Raw genomic sequence first — 17,509 nt, 5'->3', positions numbered from 1 at the left:
ATGTGCACTAGGGACTTCTGCAGATCGAGCCGGCTAACTTCCGGTTTAGCGCCCGGCTAACTTAAATGAGGATAAAATAATGTAATCATGCAGCTCTAGACTTTCATAATCGGTTGTGACGCTCAAAAAGGCGCTTTTTCACAATGTAAGCTTTTGTCCCCAAATCCCCATTTACTTCAGTTGTTGTGAAGCTCCAGAAATGTTTAGCGGACCACAAAACTTCACCCGACTTTCCATCGACATGTGGGTGAGAAGATAATGACTGAACTTTCCTTTTTGGGGAGACTGTTCCTTTAATGACCACTATAATGGAGATAATGTGTGAAAGTGTTCACATGGGCTGTTGATTTTAGACAAACTTGTGAAACAATGTGAGCCTGTCCTTTAGCACAAAATGGAAACTGTCAAACATCCACTCAACATGTTTGTTGCACTGGCTGCATTTTGGCGGGGTTGGGGTCTCTGTGACGTCATTAGCGTCACGGTGGAGTGGGAGGGGCTTGGGGGAGCGGCAGGAGGCCGGCGTTAGCAGAAACGGTCAGAGCAGAGCCGAGCCGAGCCGAGCCGCGGGGAACTGTCGCTGCAGCAGGGCCGACTAGCGACCGAAACTCCACTGCCAAGATGTCGGACGATGAGCAGGAGCAGACCATAGCCGAGGATCTGGTTGTCACCAAGTACAAGATGGGTGGTGACATCGCTAACCGTGAGTACATCTAAGCGAGTGGCCGCTGTGGAGGGGATGGGACGACCCGCTGGTCTCGGCCTGTCGTGCAGCCAGTTTTCCCCACAGCAGCAGCTGCCATGTGGTTTACATGCGAGGCATACATATGCTATCCTAAGTGGCTAGCAAGCTAGCAGGTGCAGCTGGTCCAGTTTAAGCTAATGCTAGCTCCTCTGTCACTGATGCCCATAGCGTTGACGCTAGCCTTCACCGAGGTCCGTATAACTAACATGAGATGCTAACTGAGCAGCTAACACAGCTCAGCCTGCTGCCTGCACAGTCGGCCAGCTAAACACGCTAAGCAAACGTTTACAGCTGAGAGATAAGCAGACAGCCACAGATAGGAAGCCACTTTAACGGTACTTACATGTTCACGATTCTCTGACTCGTATCGCCGAGTTTGTGTTAGTTTATCCTCAACTTTTGATTTTAAGTTATATTTTTAATTGACATGTAACATGATATGTCTGCTCCAGGAATAATATGATGACCACAGCTTGCATGTCACTCATTCCTGGGTTATTTGTCATACGGAAAGATTGAACTGTATATGACAGATGATCTGTTGGAAATTAATTTTTTCTCTACTTTTTGCCACAATATCTGTATGATAAAATAAAGTAGTTTGATAGAAAAATAAAGTACGTGTTAAAGACAAATTTAGGAACTATAGAGATAAAAAAAAATTAAATTAAATAAAAAAACAGACCATGATATGTGTTTTAGGCAAATCCAGCAAGTTAAATACTTGTAAAATCAGCTTATATCATAATATTAGTACCAAAATCATCTTATATTGTAAATCTCTTGATTTGTAAAATGATCTCCTGATATGTTAAAGAAGGCATTTCCACTGTATAAACTCTCATACAGCATCATATCACCCAACCATATTTAAAATCTAACTGTACTTTGCAAATGATATTAAAACTAGGGCCTGGTCCCTCCTGATAAATGTCACTGCTCATGTTTGTGCATCCAGTGTTCATTTTACTCAATTTTAACAGTCAAATAAGTCTAATGCATTGTTTTAATATCTCGTATCATAGTGTCACACGGCTCCAAGCCGCACCTGCGCCCAAAAATCTGTCAAGTGTGTTGAAACATTTTCATTGGTTGCGCCTGATGTCCAGCAGGCCAAAAAACTGTATAAAACTATTTGTTGCTAAAATTTCTTGGTGCGTCTGCTGTGATTTAAATGGAGAAAAAAGTCTTTCTGCACATTTTATACCTGTTAACAACAATTCACATAATTTGTTAAGTTGTTGGGTGCACCTAAACTATGTGCTTGTGCGCCTAAATGACATTGTATCAACTGTATCAATACTACATAGATGCGTCTACCTGCTCCAACTTGTGCCTCTTCTGCTTGGCTGTTTGTCTCCTCCAGAGGCGCTGCGTCTGGTCGTGGAAACTGCCAAGCCCGGTGTGTCGGTGCTGAGCCTCTGCGAGACGGGGGATGCCTACATCATGGCTGAGACTGGAAAGGTCTTCAAGAAGGAAAAGGAGATGAAGAAAGGTGAGGCAAAGATGATGCTAGTTAGGCTCTTGCTGTTCAGGTGAACTGTGGTGGATTCATCAAGAAGAGCGCAGATGCCGTCATATTGGTAGTGTGTTTGAGTCCACACAACCATGATTAGCTTTAATAGCAGCAGGGATGTTTAAACGAGTATTACAGTGGCAGAGTTTGAGAGTGTAGTGTTCTTGCTAAAATTGTCGATGATTTCCAAATGAAGACTTGGTGGTTCTCTTTTCCCTCTTCTAGGCATTGCCTTTCCCACCAGCGTCTCAGTCAATAACTGTGTTTGCCACTTCTCTCCCCTGAAGAGTGACCCTGACTACACACTTAAAGATGGGGATCTGGTCAAAATGTAGGCACCACGCTCTGCAATAATGTCACCCTCTGTTCTCCCCTCGTGTGTGTCTTGAGTCTCCCAGTGTGTTGTCCTCCCTTCTTTCCATGTGATATCTTGGCTTGTATGTGAGGGTTTTCTCTTTGCTGTTGACTGTCTGCTTCATCAGTGAGGTTTCGTCTTCATGTCTGTCCTGTGTGGCAAACGACAAGTAAGGTTGGACATTTTTTGAACAGGGGGTTTTGCTATTTTCAAAGTGATACGTTGGATTTAAGCTCTGGTGGTCATCCGTCAACTAAATCCAATTGATCACATTTTTGTTAATGTAATGTACTTTGAAAGAGACAGCTCATCTTAGTTGTTGTGTTGCCACGTGTGTCTTCGTCCTCTGTAATGTTTTGTGCTTTGTGTGGAACTGCAATGTTTGTTTTTGCTCATGGTGATGTGGTTGCACATGCACAAGGTTTGTATGTTTCCCAGTTTTCACACACTCCCAGCCAAACCTTCTGGCTATGCATGTCTGTTCGATTTATTAACAGTCTGAAGTGCTGCTCCCTAGAATTCACAATAAGTCCTTCACTGTATTCCAGCTGATGTACAGCCAAAAGAAATTCACCTTGGACTATGTCTTCCATTTAATCGCCATAACAGATTAAATTGTTTTTATTTTTGTCTGACCTTATTGATTATTGTTTAGTCTTTGTTCGTCTCATCTTCCAAAGTGGAGCATAGTTGACATTTTGTCCTTCCTAACTTGATTTGATTGATAGGTTCCTGTTTCAACATTAGTAATCTTGACAGGAAGCAGTTAAACTTGCAATAAATTTGACCCGTGATTAGTTTAATTTGTTTCATTGTTATTTCATAGTCTCATCTCTTCTTTTCCTCTTGTTTTGTGTAGAGATCTAGGGGTTCATGTTGACGGCTTCATTGCCAATGTTGCTCACAGCTTTGCGGTTGGAGCCAGTAAGGTGAGGGCATTTCTTCAAACACTACTTTAGTCCCAGTTTTGTGTCCTCTCACACAGGCACACTTGTAAGTCCTCTTCTCACTGTGTCTTGTTTCTGCAGGAGAACCCCATCACAGGCCGGAAAGCTGATGTCATCAAAGCGGCTCATCTGTGTGCAGAAGCAGCTCTTCGCCTTGTTAAACCTGGTAATCAGGTATGTGTAACAACTTTCTCAGGCTTCTTCATGTCAATCATAATAATCTCTTCGATAATTCACTGGACATCCTCCAATAGTCTGTGCTTCTCGTCCCTCTGCTCTACAACCAGCATGTAAAAACATAAAAAACTGTATTTAGATTGCATTTCAGCTGTTCATGTTTTTTCTTTATTTTCTTTATGAGTTAGTTAATGCGAAACTGCATTTTGCTTGTAAAAGTAAGGCGTTTTCACTTTGTCTCTCAGAACACTCAAGTGACAGAAGCCTGGAACAAGATTGCTCAGTCGTTCAAATGCTCACCAATCGAAGGTGAGTGTCTAAATGAAAGGTTGTGCCTCTCAGTGTGCCGTGTCAGGGCAACCATGAGTGTTCACATTTGGATGTCCTTAAATGTCCTTTTTCAATATCTTCATATTTCTTAATTTAGTAGGAAGACAGTGTCTATTAATGATTCATAACATGCAAGTGAATGTTTTCATGTAAGTGGTCCCCTTTACTATTATTAATACGCCTGTCTCTGTGTTCAAAGGTATGCTGTCTCATCAGCTAAAGCAGCATGTCATAGATGGAGAGAAGACCATCATTCAGAACCCGACAGACCAGCAAAGGTACATTTAGGGAGGAAGGGAAGAAAAACTAAAGCCTTCTGTGGGTGTTTCACAAAGACTTCCGTTAAACTGGAGTCTCTCTAATTTTGTGTCCATATATACACAGTAAATGGTTGAGAATGCTAGCATGTATGGGATTTTGTTATTTGTTGTTATTTTAAAATATTGCACAACGGTGTTTGTCTGTTTGTTTCAATGCACTACATTGTATTTTTTCCATAGAAATATTGACGGTGTCATTTCCCTGTAATTTTCTTTCAATTTAAACATCTGTCCAAAAAATTAGGCGATTTGACCCGGCATTGTTTTGAACAGAAGTAAGAAGTTGCTGGAATGTCAGAGTTGGTTACTGTGGATAAAATACCAGTTGTCAACTCATACTTAAACAGCCAGGCTGTGTGTAGAAAGCACAAATGCATGAAAAATCTCCCAGTAGTTTATCATAGCTGTGTTGAGCAGGACACAGTACTATGTTTTTTTAAATTCCTTTTAACCATGATGGCTGCAGACTTGACCACGTTAAGGATCGGTCACCAAAATCACAAGGATGCATATTATGCATAGGCCAGACAGTAAGTTTCAGTTTGATGTGGTTATTTTTTCAGATCTCTGCCTTGAACTGTTGCTACAGTCTCAATTACGTCTGTGGTGCTGAAACCCAACAACCACAATAATATTTGGAAAAACAGTAAATTGTCTTAAGTGGAATACTTGAGATCTTAAAACTATTTACAGTTAGATCTGTGGATTACCCCGATGAACTGATGTGCTGCAACTCTCTGGAGTGGCTTTATTGACTTTTTATAATGAACTGAGTTCAAAATGTGTCGCTCATCTTTTTCACTAACTGCTGACATTCATTTACAGGAAGGACCATGAGAAGGCAGAGTTCGAGGTACATGAAGTCTATGCTGTAGACGTCCTGGTTAGCACCGGTGAAGGGAAGGTCAGTGTCCTGTCTTGTCTCATCTTTTCTTCATTACCCATAGCTGCTGACTGTGTGCTTCAGCTGTAGATAATAAACACTTGGATTGATTGATTTTACTTGGTTTTGCCCTCTGATATTTCCAATTAGGCCAGAGATGGAGGTCTGAGGACCACCATTTACAAGAGGGACCCCAGTAAGCAGTACGGCTTGAAGATGAAAACTTCCCGTACGTTCTTCAGCGAGGTGGAACGACGCTTTGATGCCATGCCCTTTACTCTTAGGTATGAACACCACGCATTACAAGGGGTGTCACGACAGGATTTTAAGAATTTTTATGTTCAGCAATGACGGCCATCGATGGAATATCGCTGGATTTGTAAACATCAATAGATCATCGTTTCTTTGCCCTAACAACATTTTACATTTCTTATTTAAAAAGAGAGGTATATTTTACAACAACAGCTTGACCTCATCCTGGTGTTTTCTTCAGGTAAGGTTTAGGCGAGTTCACATAATATTTACCAAAAATAAATTCAACAAAACACACCACCCTTTAGGGATTCAACAAAACACAACAAAACATAGAAATTCAGTTTGTTACAAAGTTTGGTCTCCCAAATCTGTCTCAAGTAAACTCTTCCCAAACAAATAAAAAAAATAAACCAAACATCTCCTGACGCTGTCCGATACCAGTCATTTGATTGTCTTCATGCACACAGGATATGTGTCTGGAAGTGCAGCTGCAGGTTACCAATAAGATAGCTGTGCCCCCTTTGAATTGTTGCTTTTTATTTTCTTTCCTCAGATGCGCACAAGTAGTAGGTGGAGGGTAAAAAAATACTCGGAGAATCCTGCTTCTGATTTCAGTGATCGGAATTGATGGCTTATTTCAATAAAAATTTTGACGTAGAATCGAAATCATGACACCCCTACACATGTAGCCATTAAAACACATAATCAGGCACATGCTGACAGTTAAAATTGATTGACAGCAGGTTTAGTATAAATATACTTTGGCCGAAGCATTTACTTCATACCACCATCCATCTCTGTCAACAGGGCGTTCGAGGATGAGGCCAAAGCCCGTCTCGGTGTGGTGGAGTGTGCCAAGCATGAATTGCTACAGCCCTTCAGTGTGCTGCATGAGAAAGAGGGTGAGTGTTTAGCTCTCCCTTTTGTAATGTTTTTGTCTTTTTAACCACTTTTACTTGTTCATTTACCGCCACCCTCCTTTCTGTCTTTTTCTTCTCAGGAGAGTTTGTAGCTCAGTTTAAGTTCACAGTGCTGCTGATGGCCAACGGGCCTCACAGAATCACCAACGGACCTTTTGATCCAGAACTCTACAAGTCAGAGCATGAAGTTCAGGATCCAGAGCTAAAGGTGAAGATTCACTTTACTTGTATAGAGCCCATTCATCATAGAGAAAGTGGCTGTATCAAATACCTTAATCACTTTGCACTGAAACTCTTCTTCTCTTCCCCAGACTTTACTACAGAGCTCTGCAAGCCGTAAAACACAGAAGAAAAAGAAAAAGAAGGTAAATTATTGTGTGTGTGTATATCAATGATACTAGATTTTGACCTGTCACGCTCTTACCACTCACCTCCCTGTCTTTTATGTCACAGAGAAGACATATTTGGTAATCCTTATGTACTTCTCCTTTTCACATCTTACAGGCCTCAAAGACAGCAGAAAATGCCACTGGTCAGCCAACTGAGGAAACAGAAGCCGCAGAATAAATAAATAAATAAATACTGCCTTTTCACACATGCAAGACCCCAAAGAGACGCAAGAGAAAACATGACGAATTCCCCCAAACTCTCTGCCCATTAAACACCTAATAAGAGCTGATTTCACAGATTAAACTGATGAATTGATAAGAACTTTGGAATTAAATGAATATTTAATGATCCAACAAGGATGCTTTAACCCTTTACTGCATTAATTTAATGTTCCATGGAATGAGTGTTGCTTTTTCTTCCCTAACTTGAGGAGGAAACAAAGAACATTTGAAAAGACTTGTTGCCTAAATGGTGCCGTTTTTGTTTTTTTTAGTTTGAGAATTCAGTTATTATTCGCAACCTAATGTTATTTAATTACAACGGAAGCTTGCAGTGGTATCATGTAAGTGGATCAGGCTATATTTTTGACATGCAGCTGCAGATGAAAGATCACGGGATGATACCAAGAGAAACCTGGATCATATTTTTGATCTCAGTATACCTTGAGATGGTTCGACTGAATTGTCACGTTTCCTTTAGCCAACAAAGTTATCTAAACTTGTTTATATGTCTGCAAATTAATTGTTAAGAGAAATATCCAGATATTTTATTGTAACGTTTACAGGCACTTCTGTGTGTGTGAGAGAATCAGCAGGGACGAGCAGTTAAATCCTCCAGTGCATTATCAAACAACTGAGACCTTTAAGAACATTTCATTAAAAACATTAATTTCTCACTTCATGCGGTAAAGGGTTAAATTACAAATTCGTGGCGCTCATTAAAATGACCGACTAATAAATGTAACACAATTGATGGTAAACGCCAGGAATTGTAATGCAATGGATGGTATTTGCACCAGAGTTGACGTAGTGAAGGTTTACGCTTCGATCATCAAGATCTGACCACATTTTTGGCTACAATGACACAACCACACTAGATTTTTTTTAAAGCAATAACCTGAGCAGAAGATACATCACACTCATAAAAACCACAGTTGCGATCAGCTTGACCTTAGGGAACAATACTGCCACATTTACTGCCATTCCCTTTGAATTTTATGAAAAGAACGTAATCTACACATGTTCCAATTTTGAAAACTTTTCTATTAGCGACACCTGTAACTTGCTTTACTATGTCATTAGTCTTGTGAAGCATGAAAACTGAAGCTGGTAAAACTTTGAGAAGGTTTTATGGGCTTCTTCACTGTAGTTGGACCAGTAAGGAGTTTCATCTGGAGGTCTGGGACAGTGTTGAGAAAAGAGGAATCCTGCTTTGTAGCTCCATCAGTGGGCAATGAAACTTTACATCCAATGAAATAAAACATTTTCATACATTTCTGTCTGTTTTCTGTGATGGTTTTTATCCAAGTTCACTATTGGAAATGTTTTCAATGCAATATCATCACTCAAACTTTGAGATTTAAAGTTCAGATATTGTGGTGGAGTCAAAGGTGCTAAAGAAGGAGTTAAGGCTTCTCAAGGTCAATTTAGAAACTGTACTGGAGCTTTTGACCATGTCACATGATCCTCATGCACATTCTGAGCAAATCTTGGACAAAGCTCCAGATAAGCTAATGTATATCTAAATGGACCTTAAGGTGAGAGTGTTCGAGTTCATAATCCAACGAGATTTGAGTAACTGGTGGTGTGGTGGCTGTGGGACTGATTACTAGATCATACAAGGTTCCTGTAGGAACACATCAAATATGATTAACAGACTCAAAGGAAGCCTGTAACTACACAAACTATGCGCAATTTACACTTCAATAGCAGGACAGACGTAAGGCTGTGTGTCTAATGCTGAACAGTCATTAAAACAAGGTGTACTCATTACGTTCAAATGTTCTTATAATCTACAAATCAACTTGAAACAATGCTCATCATTCCCTGTGGAAAAAACAACAATTCCTTCTTGCTCAGAAGGGAGGGTCAGATAGTGTAACAGCTCCATATCAAACCTTCATACAGTTTGCCTTTTTATTTAGCATACTGTAGGTAGATCACTTATTTTACTCATTATCTTCAGCATATTATTTAATTCACCACATTTTAGTCACAAGATTAATACTTTAAATTATCAGCATTTACACTGAGCCACAAAATCACTCTTCAGGTACTGAACATTGTTTGTCTTGACAGCCTCAGTGTGTTGACACACTCAGGTAACAGAAATACTCTGCATGAAATCAAATGCTTCAGAGGCGGGGATCCTTAGCTGTAACGCTGTTTCTTAGACTTTTGCTGATCCCACAGAGCTCCTGTAGGCACCACAGCTGTATCCTTTACCTGTATGAACATCTTCATTGTGTTCTTGATGCTATCACTAGGGGGCACCAAAGTCTAACGCACACGGCTGTAAATGTCTGTACCTGCGCACATAAAACAGATAAAGTGTTTCAATGACTTTCATTTAGCTTAAAGTCCGCCTCACCGATCACAACATTACTGATTCATAGGCTGATAATATTCATATTAATATGAATAAACATCATCATCACGGCATGTTGTGTTTTTGAGAAAATAAACAAAGTCAAGAAGATTCAGAGCTTAAGACTCAACGACATGAAACTTTGAATTTAAAAGATGCGCATTCACCGGATTGGTTGTGACGATTCTTTCAAGGCTACATCTCGGCCAAATGGAGGCCAATCATTTGAAAAGTAAAGACATTTCAAATGTGAAAACTGCCTGGCGAGTGAGTTTTTGTTGGGAGAGTGTGTCAGGCATAATATTTATCAAAATAATCACAACAATTTGGCACCATCAGTGAGACGAGGTGTCCGCTGGAGGCCTTTAAGTAGCCCTGGAGTTCTGTGTCCTTGTGTAGCGAGCTGGAGCCACGAAGGTGAGGTGACCCACGCCGAATTCTGGCTCAGTGTGGCGGCTGGTTTCCATCAGTGTGTCCGTGTGTGACCAATATTGATGGTTCCCTGCAAGAGACCAACACACCGGGCTGAAGCAGTGTGGGAGCCAAGCTGGAGTGAACTCTGACAAGCTACCGCACAGACTCCACGAGTTTGTGTGTTTTTATTGAAGATGAGTACACTGAATAACTTATCTAGTGGGATGAAGACACTCAAGTCCAATACGAGGGATGACAGTAGATAAGTTATTTTACTCATTATCTTAAGCATATTATTGAGTTCACCACATTTTATTTTAGTTCCAGGTTTAATACTTTAACAACATTTACACTGAGCAGCAGAAATCATTCTTGACAGCCTCAGTGTGTTGACACACTCAGGTAACATAGAAATACTCTGCATGAAATCAAATGCTTTCAGAGGCGGGGGAATCCTTTCTAGACTTTTGGTAATCCCAGAGAGGTCTTGTAGGCACCAAAGCTGTATCCTTTACCTGTAAGGAGGGAACAAAAATGCATCAGTCTGCTGACCATTGTGCAAACCAATCATAATGTGAAGTGACATTGATTAGTCTAATAGACACATACAGTTGTTGTCTTTAAAAATGCTGCTTGTGATAGACATTAAGTTGTGTTTGCACTCATTTTATGAACTACAGAAGATGTTGATCATCTGTTCAGATAAACAGGTTGAGCAGATTTTGATCCTGACCCCAATCACTCAATCCACGTTATCATATACCAAGATAAAACCATACGCATACAGGCCAGGAGGTTTGAGCTGCTGCCCACAACAATGTACCAAAGTCGGTCAGTAGGACAGAGCAGGGAGGGACTTGAGCTTTGAATGTAAGCTTGAAAACTAGAGCCTGACCAATGTCTCAGGTGGCAGGCAATATTAGCTTATTACAGATCTTCAGTATCAGCACACACACACACACACACACACACACACATATATATATATATGTATATATATAAAAATATTTATAAGTAATAATGCAGAAAAGGATGCTTGAGGTGATTAATAATGATTGCTTTGCCAGTGAAGTTGTCATTTTAAAAAAGGCAAAGTTTATTGTTAAAGTGTAAACTATCCAGCCCCCACAAGTGTTTTTATAATCACATTTGAGGGATGAGTGGAAAAAACGTGAGTATATGGGCCAATATATATATATTAATATGAGAATGTTTTACTCAGTTATGTCAGTATCAGTATCAGGATGGAGTATCGGTGGGGTTGTATTGAAAACTTTAAAGGCTGAGCAGTAATGAAAGACATTCAGAATATGGATCTCTCTCCTTTCAGCCACATGTGAGTGTGAATGTTACACCAAGCTGATACTTATTGTGTAGGTGACATTTTGCTGCAGTCAGAGCATTAATCACAACTTACATGTGGGGCCTTTCTTTTCAAGGAGCCAGTAGCAGAAACCTCTCCTGGCACGGTCATTGAACACATTCCTGTACTGGAGCATGTTTTGAGGTGAGCTTTTTGGTGTGTGTTGATGTACGCCTAAAGAAAAGCATGTTAGTAAAATATATAGGAAAGAAATAAATGAAGATATGTTAAAAAACTCCTGTTGTTGTTGTTGGACCTACTGTGCACCATGAAGGGATCATTAACTGCAGTTTGATCCCGAGTCAGAGGAGGTAACCTTCCTTCATGTGATGCATATACTGGAGCATGTAATAAAGGCAAATTAGAGACACATTTCCGTTGTAACGTATGCACAAAACCCAACTTTACCCTATTATCTGTTAAACAGGGTTATTTCCACAAACCTCTGTCCTTCAACAAGGCAGCTGGAAGTGATGCAAGATAAACTGGAACCTAGGTGGGATTAACTGTGTTTAGTATCACAAGAATGCAAAGTAATAGTAGTTTATGTTTTGTTATTAATCAATAAAGCCACATTAGTTTGTATATCATTTTTGTCAGCAGGAGAAGGTTTTGTTTGATTTCATTTCACCATTGTTTTCATTTTGCTCCAGTGGTCTGTCTGGAGATGTGGAAACGTGACTGGGTCACTCCTGGACCAAAATGTCATGCTGGTGAAGAAAATTGAAGGATCATGAATATTAGCTAGTAACATCTCTTCCACATCAAGCACGCACTGGATCCCAGCTGCAAAACAAATACTGTGCATGCGTGAGACACACAGAAAGCTCCTGACAGTACTTACTGCTCTGGCCTGAAACGACTCGCGTCCCATGTTTTTTTCTTCTCCCCTGCCTGCATGTTCCAGAAATTTAGTGCACCAGGCTCGCCGCCACTCTCGCACACAGAGATGGGTTGTGTTACTTTGTCGCTTAGCAACCATTTGGCAACAGTAGCCCTGCTGTGCTAAACTGGGGCTGGTTATAATTTCACAATTTGACATGTGACTTTGTGTTTGTCTGTAAGCTTATACAGTCTGGGTTTGTACAAGTGTTAATTATGTCAAGTTATTCAGCGTGTGCTGAGCTTGATGTATTCCAGATGAAACAGTTTATCCGCATTGACATAATTACAAGTAATGACATCGGTTTAAAAATGTTGAATGCTGCTCAGTTATATGTTGTCAAATGTAATCAATTTGCTTTATATCAGACATTTTAGTCCATATGATAAAGATAAAAAAAAAAAGAAATTCAAAAAGGAGGTTAAAAAAAAAACATGAGAAGATCCTTGCATGTCAAACTATAGTGTATATCTAATAATTATCTGAGTGTTGGAAGTTAAATGCAACTTATTGTGCTTGACAGCACTAAATGTTCATTCCTAAATCATAAATCAGCGGTTCCATTCATTAAATACAATGCATGCATACAACTGTACAATTGTAATAGTATCTGCGTATGTGGTCATAACAGATGCTGTTGGGCGTCAATATTTTTCTTATAATATTGTAGTCTTCCATTAATATAATTGTAGTGTGAGAAATGAGGTCTCAATTTCATGATTTTTGTTTTGTGACTTCATGTTTATTATTAACTAGTACATATAGACTGAACAAATAACTAAAATAATGCGATCCACAGCACCTTTCAGTAAGAAATATATCTTATCCTATTTATTTATTACACAAATAGACAATTAAAGACTTTGAAATACAGTAGCAGGAGTATGAATTTAGCAGATGACAGAATAACAAAAGAGGCAGAGAATTATAAAATAGGAAAAACAAAAGCATACACTCCTCAGTCACAGTGTTATACATCCTAACCTATAGGAAAATTATCTGCAAGACAATATTTTAGAAGCGTGAGCCAGCATCTCTCCCCTGAAGATGTACAGGTGAGGTGACTTCAGTTTGTCGCCACTTGAACATGACCTTCTTTCTGTTGCTGTCCATGTTGAAGATCCTAAACCAATACACAGTTGTACGGAAGCCCTAAAGGGCCATGCATTCATACATTTTATTTCCTCCGTTTTCCCGTGATAACGAGTTAATTTCATTTGTTTTCTCGAGATCTCGAGTTATTATCTCGAAATAACAACTGCCGTTTTCCCGAGATAACGGGATAATTTTCTTGAGATCTCGAGATAACGAAACTTTGTTTTCCCGAGATAACGATATAATTAATACGAGATCTCGAGATAATGACTGTGATATGATAGGCCTGAGATTATAGAGACGCCCGGGACCTCGTAGCTGGTCAGCTATGTAGTTAACGACGACATCAGGCTCACTTAGATTGCGCCTCTGACATAGCTGAAGCCTTGCTAACCGTCTTTTTAGATTACGCACACTAATGTGTATATTATCTGTAATAGCAAGGCATAATGCTATTTCAGCCAGATCTCAAATTAATTATATCATTATCCCGTTATCTCGGGAAAATGGCAGTTGTTATTTCGAGATAATAACTCGAGATCTCGAGAAAACAAATGAAATTAACTCGTTATCACGGGAAAACGGAGGAAATAAAATGTATGAATGCATGGCCCTTTAGTGTTTCCGTAAAAAACAATGCAGTGTTCATTATTTTTTTCTACAATTAGAGAATTGCTGTTGTCTGATGCACAATTTAGTTTGTAGATGAAGATAAAACAATTGTTAACTCTTTTTCAATGTACAGTATTTGCTGCATAAAAAGAAACTAGAGTGATCATAGCACCTAAACTGTGGAATAAATTACCTTTCAAAATCCGTAGTATTTTTATTTTATTTTATTTTTATTTTTACTCTGTATTTTGTTTTAAATGTCAGCTAAAACCATACCTTTCTAAACTGGCTTTTATCCAACTAGGGTTATTTAAATTCTCCTAGATATTATTTTATCCAATTTTTCTGGTTTTAATCTTAAATGTATACTTTAATACTTTGCTTTGTAAAAGCACACACGATGATAAAGAAAAATGCTTTTTCCAAGTCAAGTTACAGTCATGTTTATATTCATATTCATTCAAGGTGTATCACGTTTTCATGGTGTTGGCAGAGGTGGCCTCCAAATCCCCAAGATCCCAATCTGTTTGTGTCAGACCGACATTATATCAACTCATATTTGCTTACAAGGTGCATATTCTGAAACGGGAAAAAAAGCAATGCCAACGAAAAAAGCTCATTTTTGCCCTGAGCATCTAACCATTGATGGCCTGCCTCCATTATAAGGTACTGCAAAAAACCCTGAATGATAACTGGGTTTGGGTTTGTTCAGCCAGCCAGCGTCTACTCGTTAGCTTACACAATTTCTTCCTAACAACGTCACTTAATTCAGTTATGTACATGTAAGGTGAAAAATCCCGCCTTTATGAGCAAAACATCAAGTCTACTTATTTCCAGGATAATGCAAGAGCTTTTGTTAAAGGTCCTTAAACCTGGGCTCAGTCTTAGAAGGTTATATCGTGTTGGAAAAGTGGATATCACATTAAACTGAGACAGATTTGACCATTTAGACTACAATTCCCAGTGAGTTAAGCAAACGCAGTTGGCGCTTAAAAATGACGCAACCGCGGGTATAAGTAGCGCCCTCTTTCTTCGTCACATCCTCTTTCGTTGCTCTTCTCGCTTTGGGGTATGCAACATCGCTTCTCTGCTAACTGAATCCAAACTAATCTTTAAGATTTACAAATCATCCGCAGTCACTAATAATTTTATTTGTTTCCTTTTTCACAGACTCTTCCCCACACGATGAGAGCCAAGGTAAGTTAATCAGCCAGTGTCAGTATTTCAGTGTTTTACATCCTCTTCCTGTTCTGGTCAATGCTGCTAGCTAACATCTGAACAACGCCTCCTGTGCTGTTTCACATGCGTGTTGGTGTAAAATGTTTTTCTGTCTTCTGTTTATCAAGTCATTTTAACAATGCAAATTCAAAATGAACAAAACCAGGTGTGCGAGTAGTATAAATGCTAGTGGTGCATAAGGCCCGCTTTGGTGCATGCTAATGTTAGCAATGGGAAACCAGCTAACTAAGGTAGATGGGCTTATTTGGTAGAAAGCCCACTTCTGGTAGTTACCAACATAACTGATGTTTTCAATGCCAGTGTAGCTTTAAATGTGAATTCCTAGTAGTATTTCTGCTCCATAATATGCATGTGGTCTGTCACTTGGTCAATAAATGGGAGGGCACACATGGCATACTGAACTGCAGTCACTGTATATTCATAACTCTCTCTCTTGTTTTCTAGTGGAGGAAGAAGCGTATGCGCAGGTAAGCAACAATAATCCACTTTACTCTGTACAAATTACTAGCGGTCAGATACTATCTGAGGATTTTGATACATGGTCAAAAAGTGTGTACAGCAACATGGTTGATCACACATTATCTTTCTGCATGTTGGAATTTCTGCCACAACCAATAAGAGCAGTTTCTTACTGAAACATTGCTTTCATGTTTTTATAGCCGGTATCAGCAGCATTATGTACATTAAACATGTGTCTGCAGTCTAGTGGTGTTTGATTTTGATGCCATTTTTAAGAGTTTGGAATTTGTTTTTTTTAATTGGTTAATTTTAGTTCTGTAGGCAGGACTGGACCCTATTTCTCAAATATGCATGTGGCCTTTGCATCTTAATGTACCATGTGCCAAATATTTGAATAGTATCTTGTGAACACCAGTTACAGTATTATGAATGGAATGATTTTGAAAACCACTTCACTCTTTCCCAACATGGCTGTGAAATGAAACGGTCACTTTTGAGGCAACTGTCAAAACTACAGTTGCTTTGGGTGTGTTCTCGCAGCTTGACTGCATAACGACAAACTAATGTCCTAACTCCAAATACTAGTAACATTTAAAGGTGACAAGTTGGGAGGTCAAATGTGACGATAGTCTTGAACTGTGAGTGAAAAGGCAGGTTGAGTGCTCTCTAGGCAAAACTATACATGTGAAACAAGCGACTAAGTGAATGATTTCAGGGTTCAGTCATCGCTTCCTAATAAATGGACATTGAGCAGAAAACTCCTGTTTTCCTAACTTTTTTTTTTTTCTTTTTTGAACAGGCTGAAGCGTAAAAGGAGAAAGATGAGGCAGAGGTCAAAGTAAGCCCTCATCCACGCCAGCTGTGATCCCGTCGGCGCTTCTCCAGATGACTGCAGGTGGCTGAAGTGGATTGTGGAGCCTCAATCGGTGCGATAAAGGCCTCAAAACCTGAGTTCAGATGACTGCACATCTCATGGATCCAACTGTAATTGTCTCATTGGATGATGGCAACAACGCTGGACAGATCTCTCAACATCAGAGCTACAGCTGCTTCGTTCATGGACCATATTACATACGTTCACAACAACTGTCACATGGTGTATTGAACAATAAATGAACACTGTTAAAGTTTACCACAAGTTTGAGCCTCTTCATTACATTTTTCAACTTATTACGCAGTATTAATCTGTGGGTGTTTATACATTTGCTTGTCTGAATTAATTTTGTATATCTCTATCTCAGTCTGCACAGGAGTAAGAACCAAATATGAACTCTATAAAATGGATGCATAAAATTACTCTGCACTAAGTGTATTTGCAGCCAAATATTTATGACCCCTGCTTCTAAAATCAGACTAGATCTAAAGGGAAGATATCCTCACTATTCACTAAGTATATGAAAAAATTTAAAGTGAGACAAAACAGCTTGTTTTCCTTTTCAAATGACCATCCAGGGGAAAGACTGAAGTTCATCACTCAGGTGTCTGATGGCAGCACCACATAATTAGACAGCACATTGTTAAACTATTTACCTGAGACAAACATTTAATGTGATATTGCAGGTCACAAGCACATACTGTAAAATCTGCTCAGGATAACCTCAAGTCCTAACAAGCTGTTCAGGATGAAGAGCAACTTCAGCCTTCCCTACATTTTGACAGCAGGTTCATCTTGTGCACTGGCACAAAGATGGTGTTTAAGCATATTCCTCAAAGAGTAGCAAAGCCTCAAGTCTGTGTGGAGAAAAGATCAGCATTGACTCCCAACATAAATGTGTTTTAAGGCCACAATCTCTCATCGCTGCTCACCAGAGATGCACAATTGCTAAGAGACAAAAGCGAGCACATTCAAGCTCAAACAAGGACTTCCTCGTTCAATTTTGGTTGTAGAAGCAGAAGGTTTTCTTAAACTTGACCATCATTTGTCAATTCCAGTTTACATTGCTTAATTTCAATCAATAGTATCTGTCAACTTATGGAGTCCAAACCAAATCCAAACTACTGCTTTAACCTTGTCTGAGTA

General features: G+C 39.4%; 1 protein-coding gene and 1 long non-coding RNA gene across 2 annotated transcripts; both read left to right on the top strand.

Annotated features, from left to right (window-relative positions):
- The first annotated feature begins 509 nt into the window (after window positions 1–509).
- pa2g4a (proliferation-associated 2G4, a) lies at window positions 510–8,330 on the top strand. The gene is made up of 13 exons (XM_073468416.1): window positions 510–703; window positions 2,112–2,240; window positions 2,487–2,592; window positions 3,476–3,545; window positions 3,645–3,737; window positions 3,986–4,049; window positions 4,270–4,348; window positions 5,216–5,294; window positions 5,424–5,557; window positions 6,336–6,430; window positions 6,529–6,656; window positions 6,760–6,813; window positions 6,953–8,330. Exons 1-13 carry the CDS (start codon window positions 622–624, stop codon window positions 7,013–7,015), a joined length of 1,176 nt encoding a protein of 391 aa, XP_073324517.1. The 5' UTR covers window positions 510–621; the 3' UTR covers window positions 7,016–8,330.
- Window positions 8,331–14,808: 6,478 nt separating this feature from the next.
- Window positions 14,809–16,621, top strand: LOC140998472 (uncharacterized). The gene is made up of 4 exons (XR_012179433.1): window positions 14,809–14,860; window positions 14,962–14,988; window positions 15,475–15,497; window positions 16,289–16,621. It is a non-coding gene; the product is annotated as an uncharacterized lncRNA (long non-coding RNA).
- Window positions 16,622–17,509: the final 888 nt, after the last annotated feature.

Source organism: Pagrus major, chromosome 6 (genome assembly GCF_040436345.1).
Source record: "Pagrus major chromosome 6, Pma_NU_1.0".
NCBI classification, from domain to species: Eukaryota; Metazoa; Chordata; class Actinopteri; order Spariformes; family Sparidae; genus Pagrus; species Pagrus major.
Note: the sequence above shows the minus strand (reverse complement) of the source record. Positions and strands in the feature narration are given on the sequence as shown.

Excerpts from the sequence above, each read along its gene's own strand:
- pa2g4a (XM_073468416.1), top strand. The coding sequence starts at position 622 with ATGTCGGACGATGAGCAGGAGCAGACCATAGCCGAGGATCTGGTTGTC. Across the intron at positions 3,738-3,985 it reads TTGTTAAACCTGGTAATCAG|AACACTCAAGTGACAGAAGC; the intron begins GTATGTGTAACA and ends TTTGTCTCTCAG. Across the intron at positions 5,558-6,335 it reads GCCATGCCCTTTACTCTTAG|GGCGTTCGAGGATGAGGCCA; the intron begins GTATGAACACCA and ends CTCTGTCAACAG.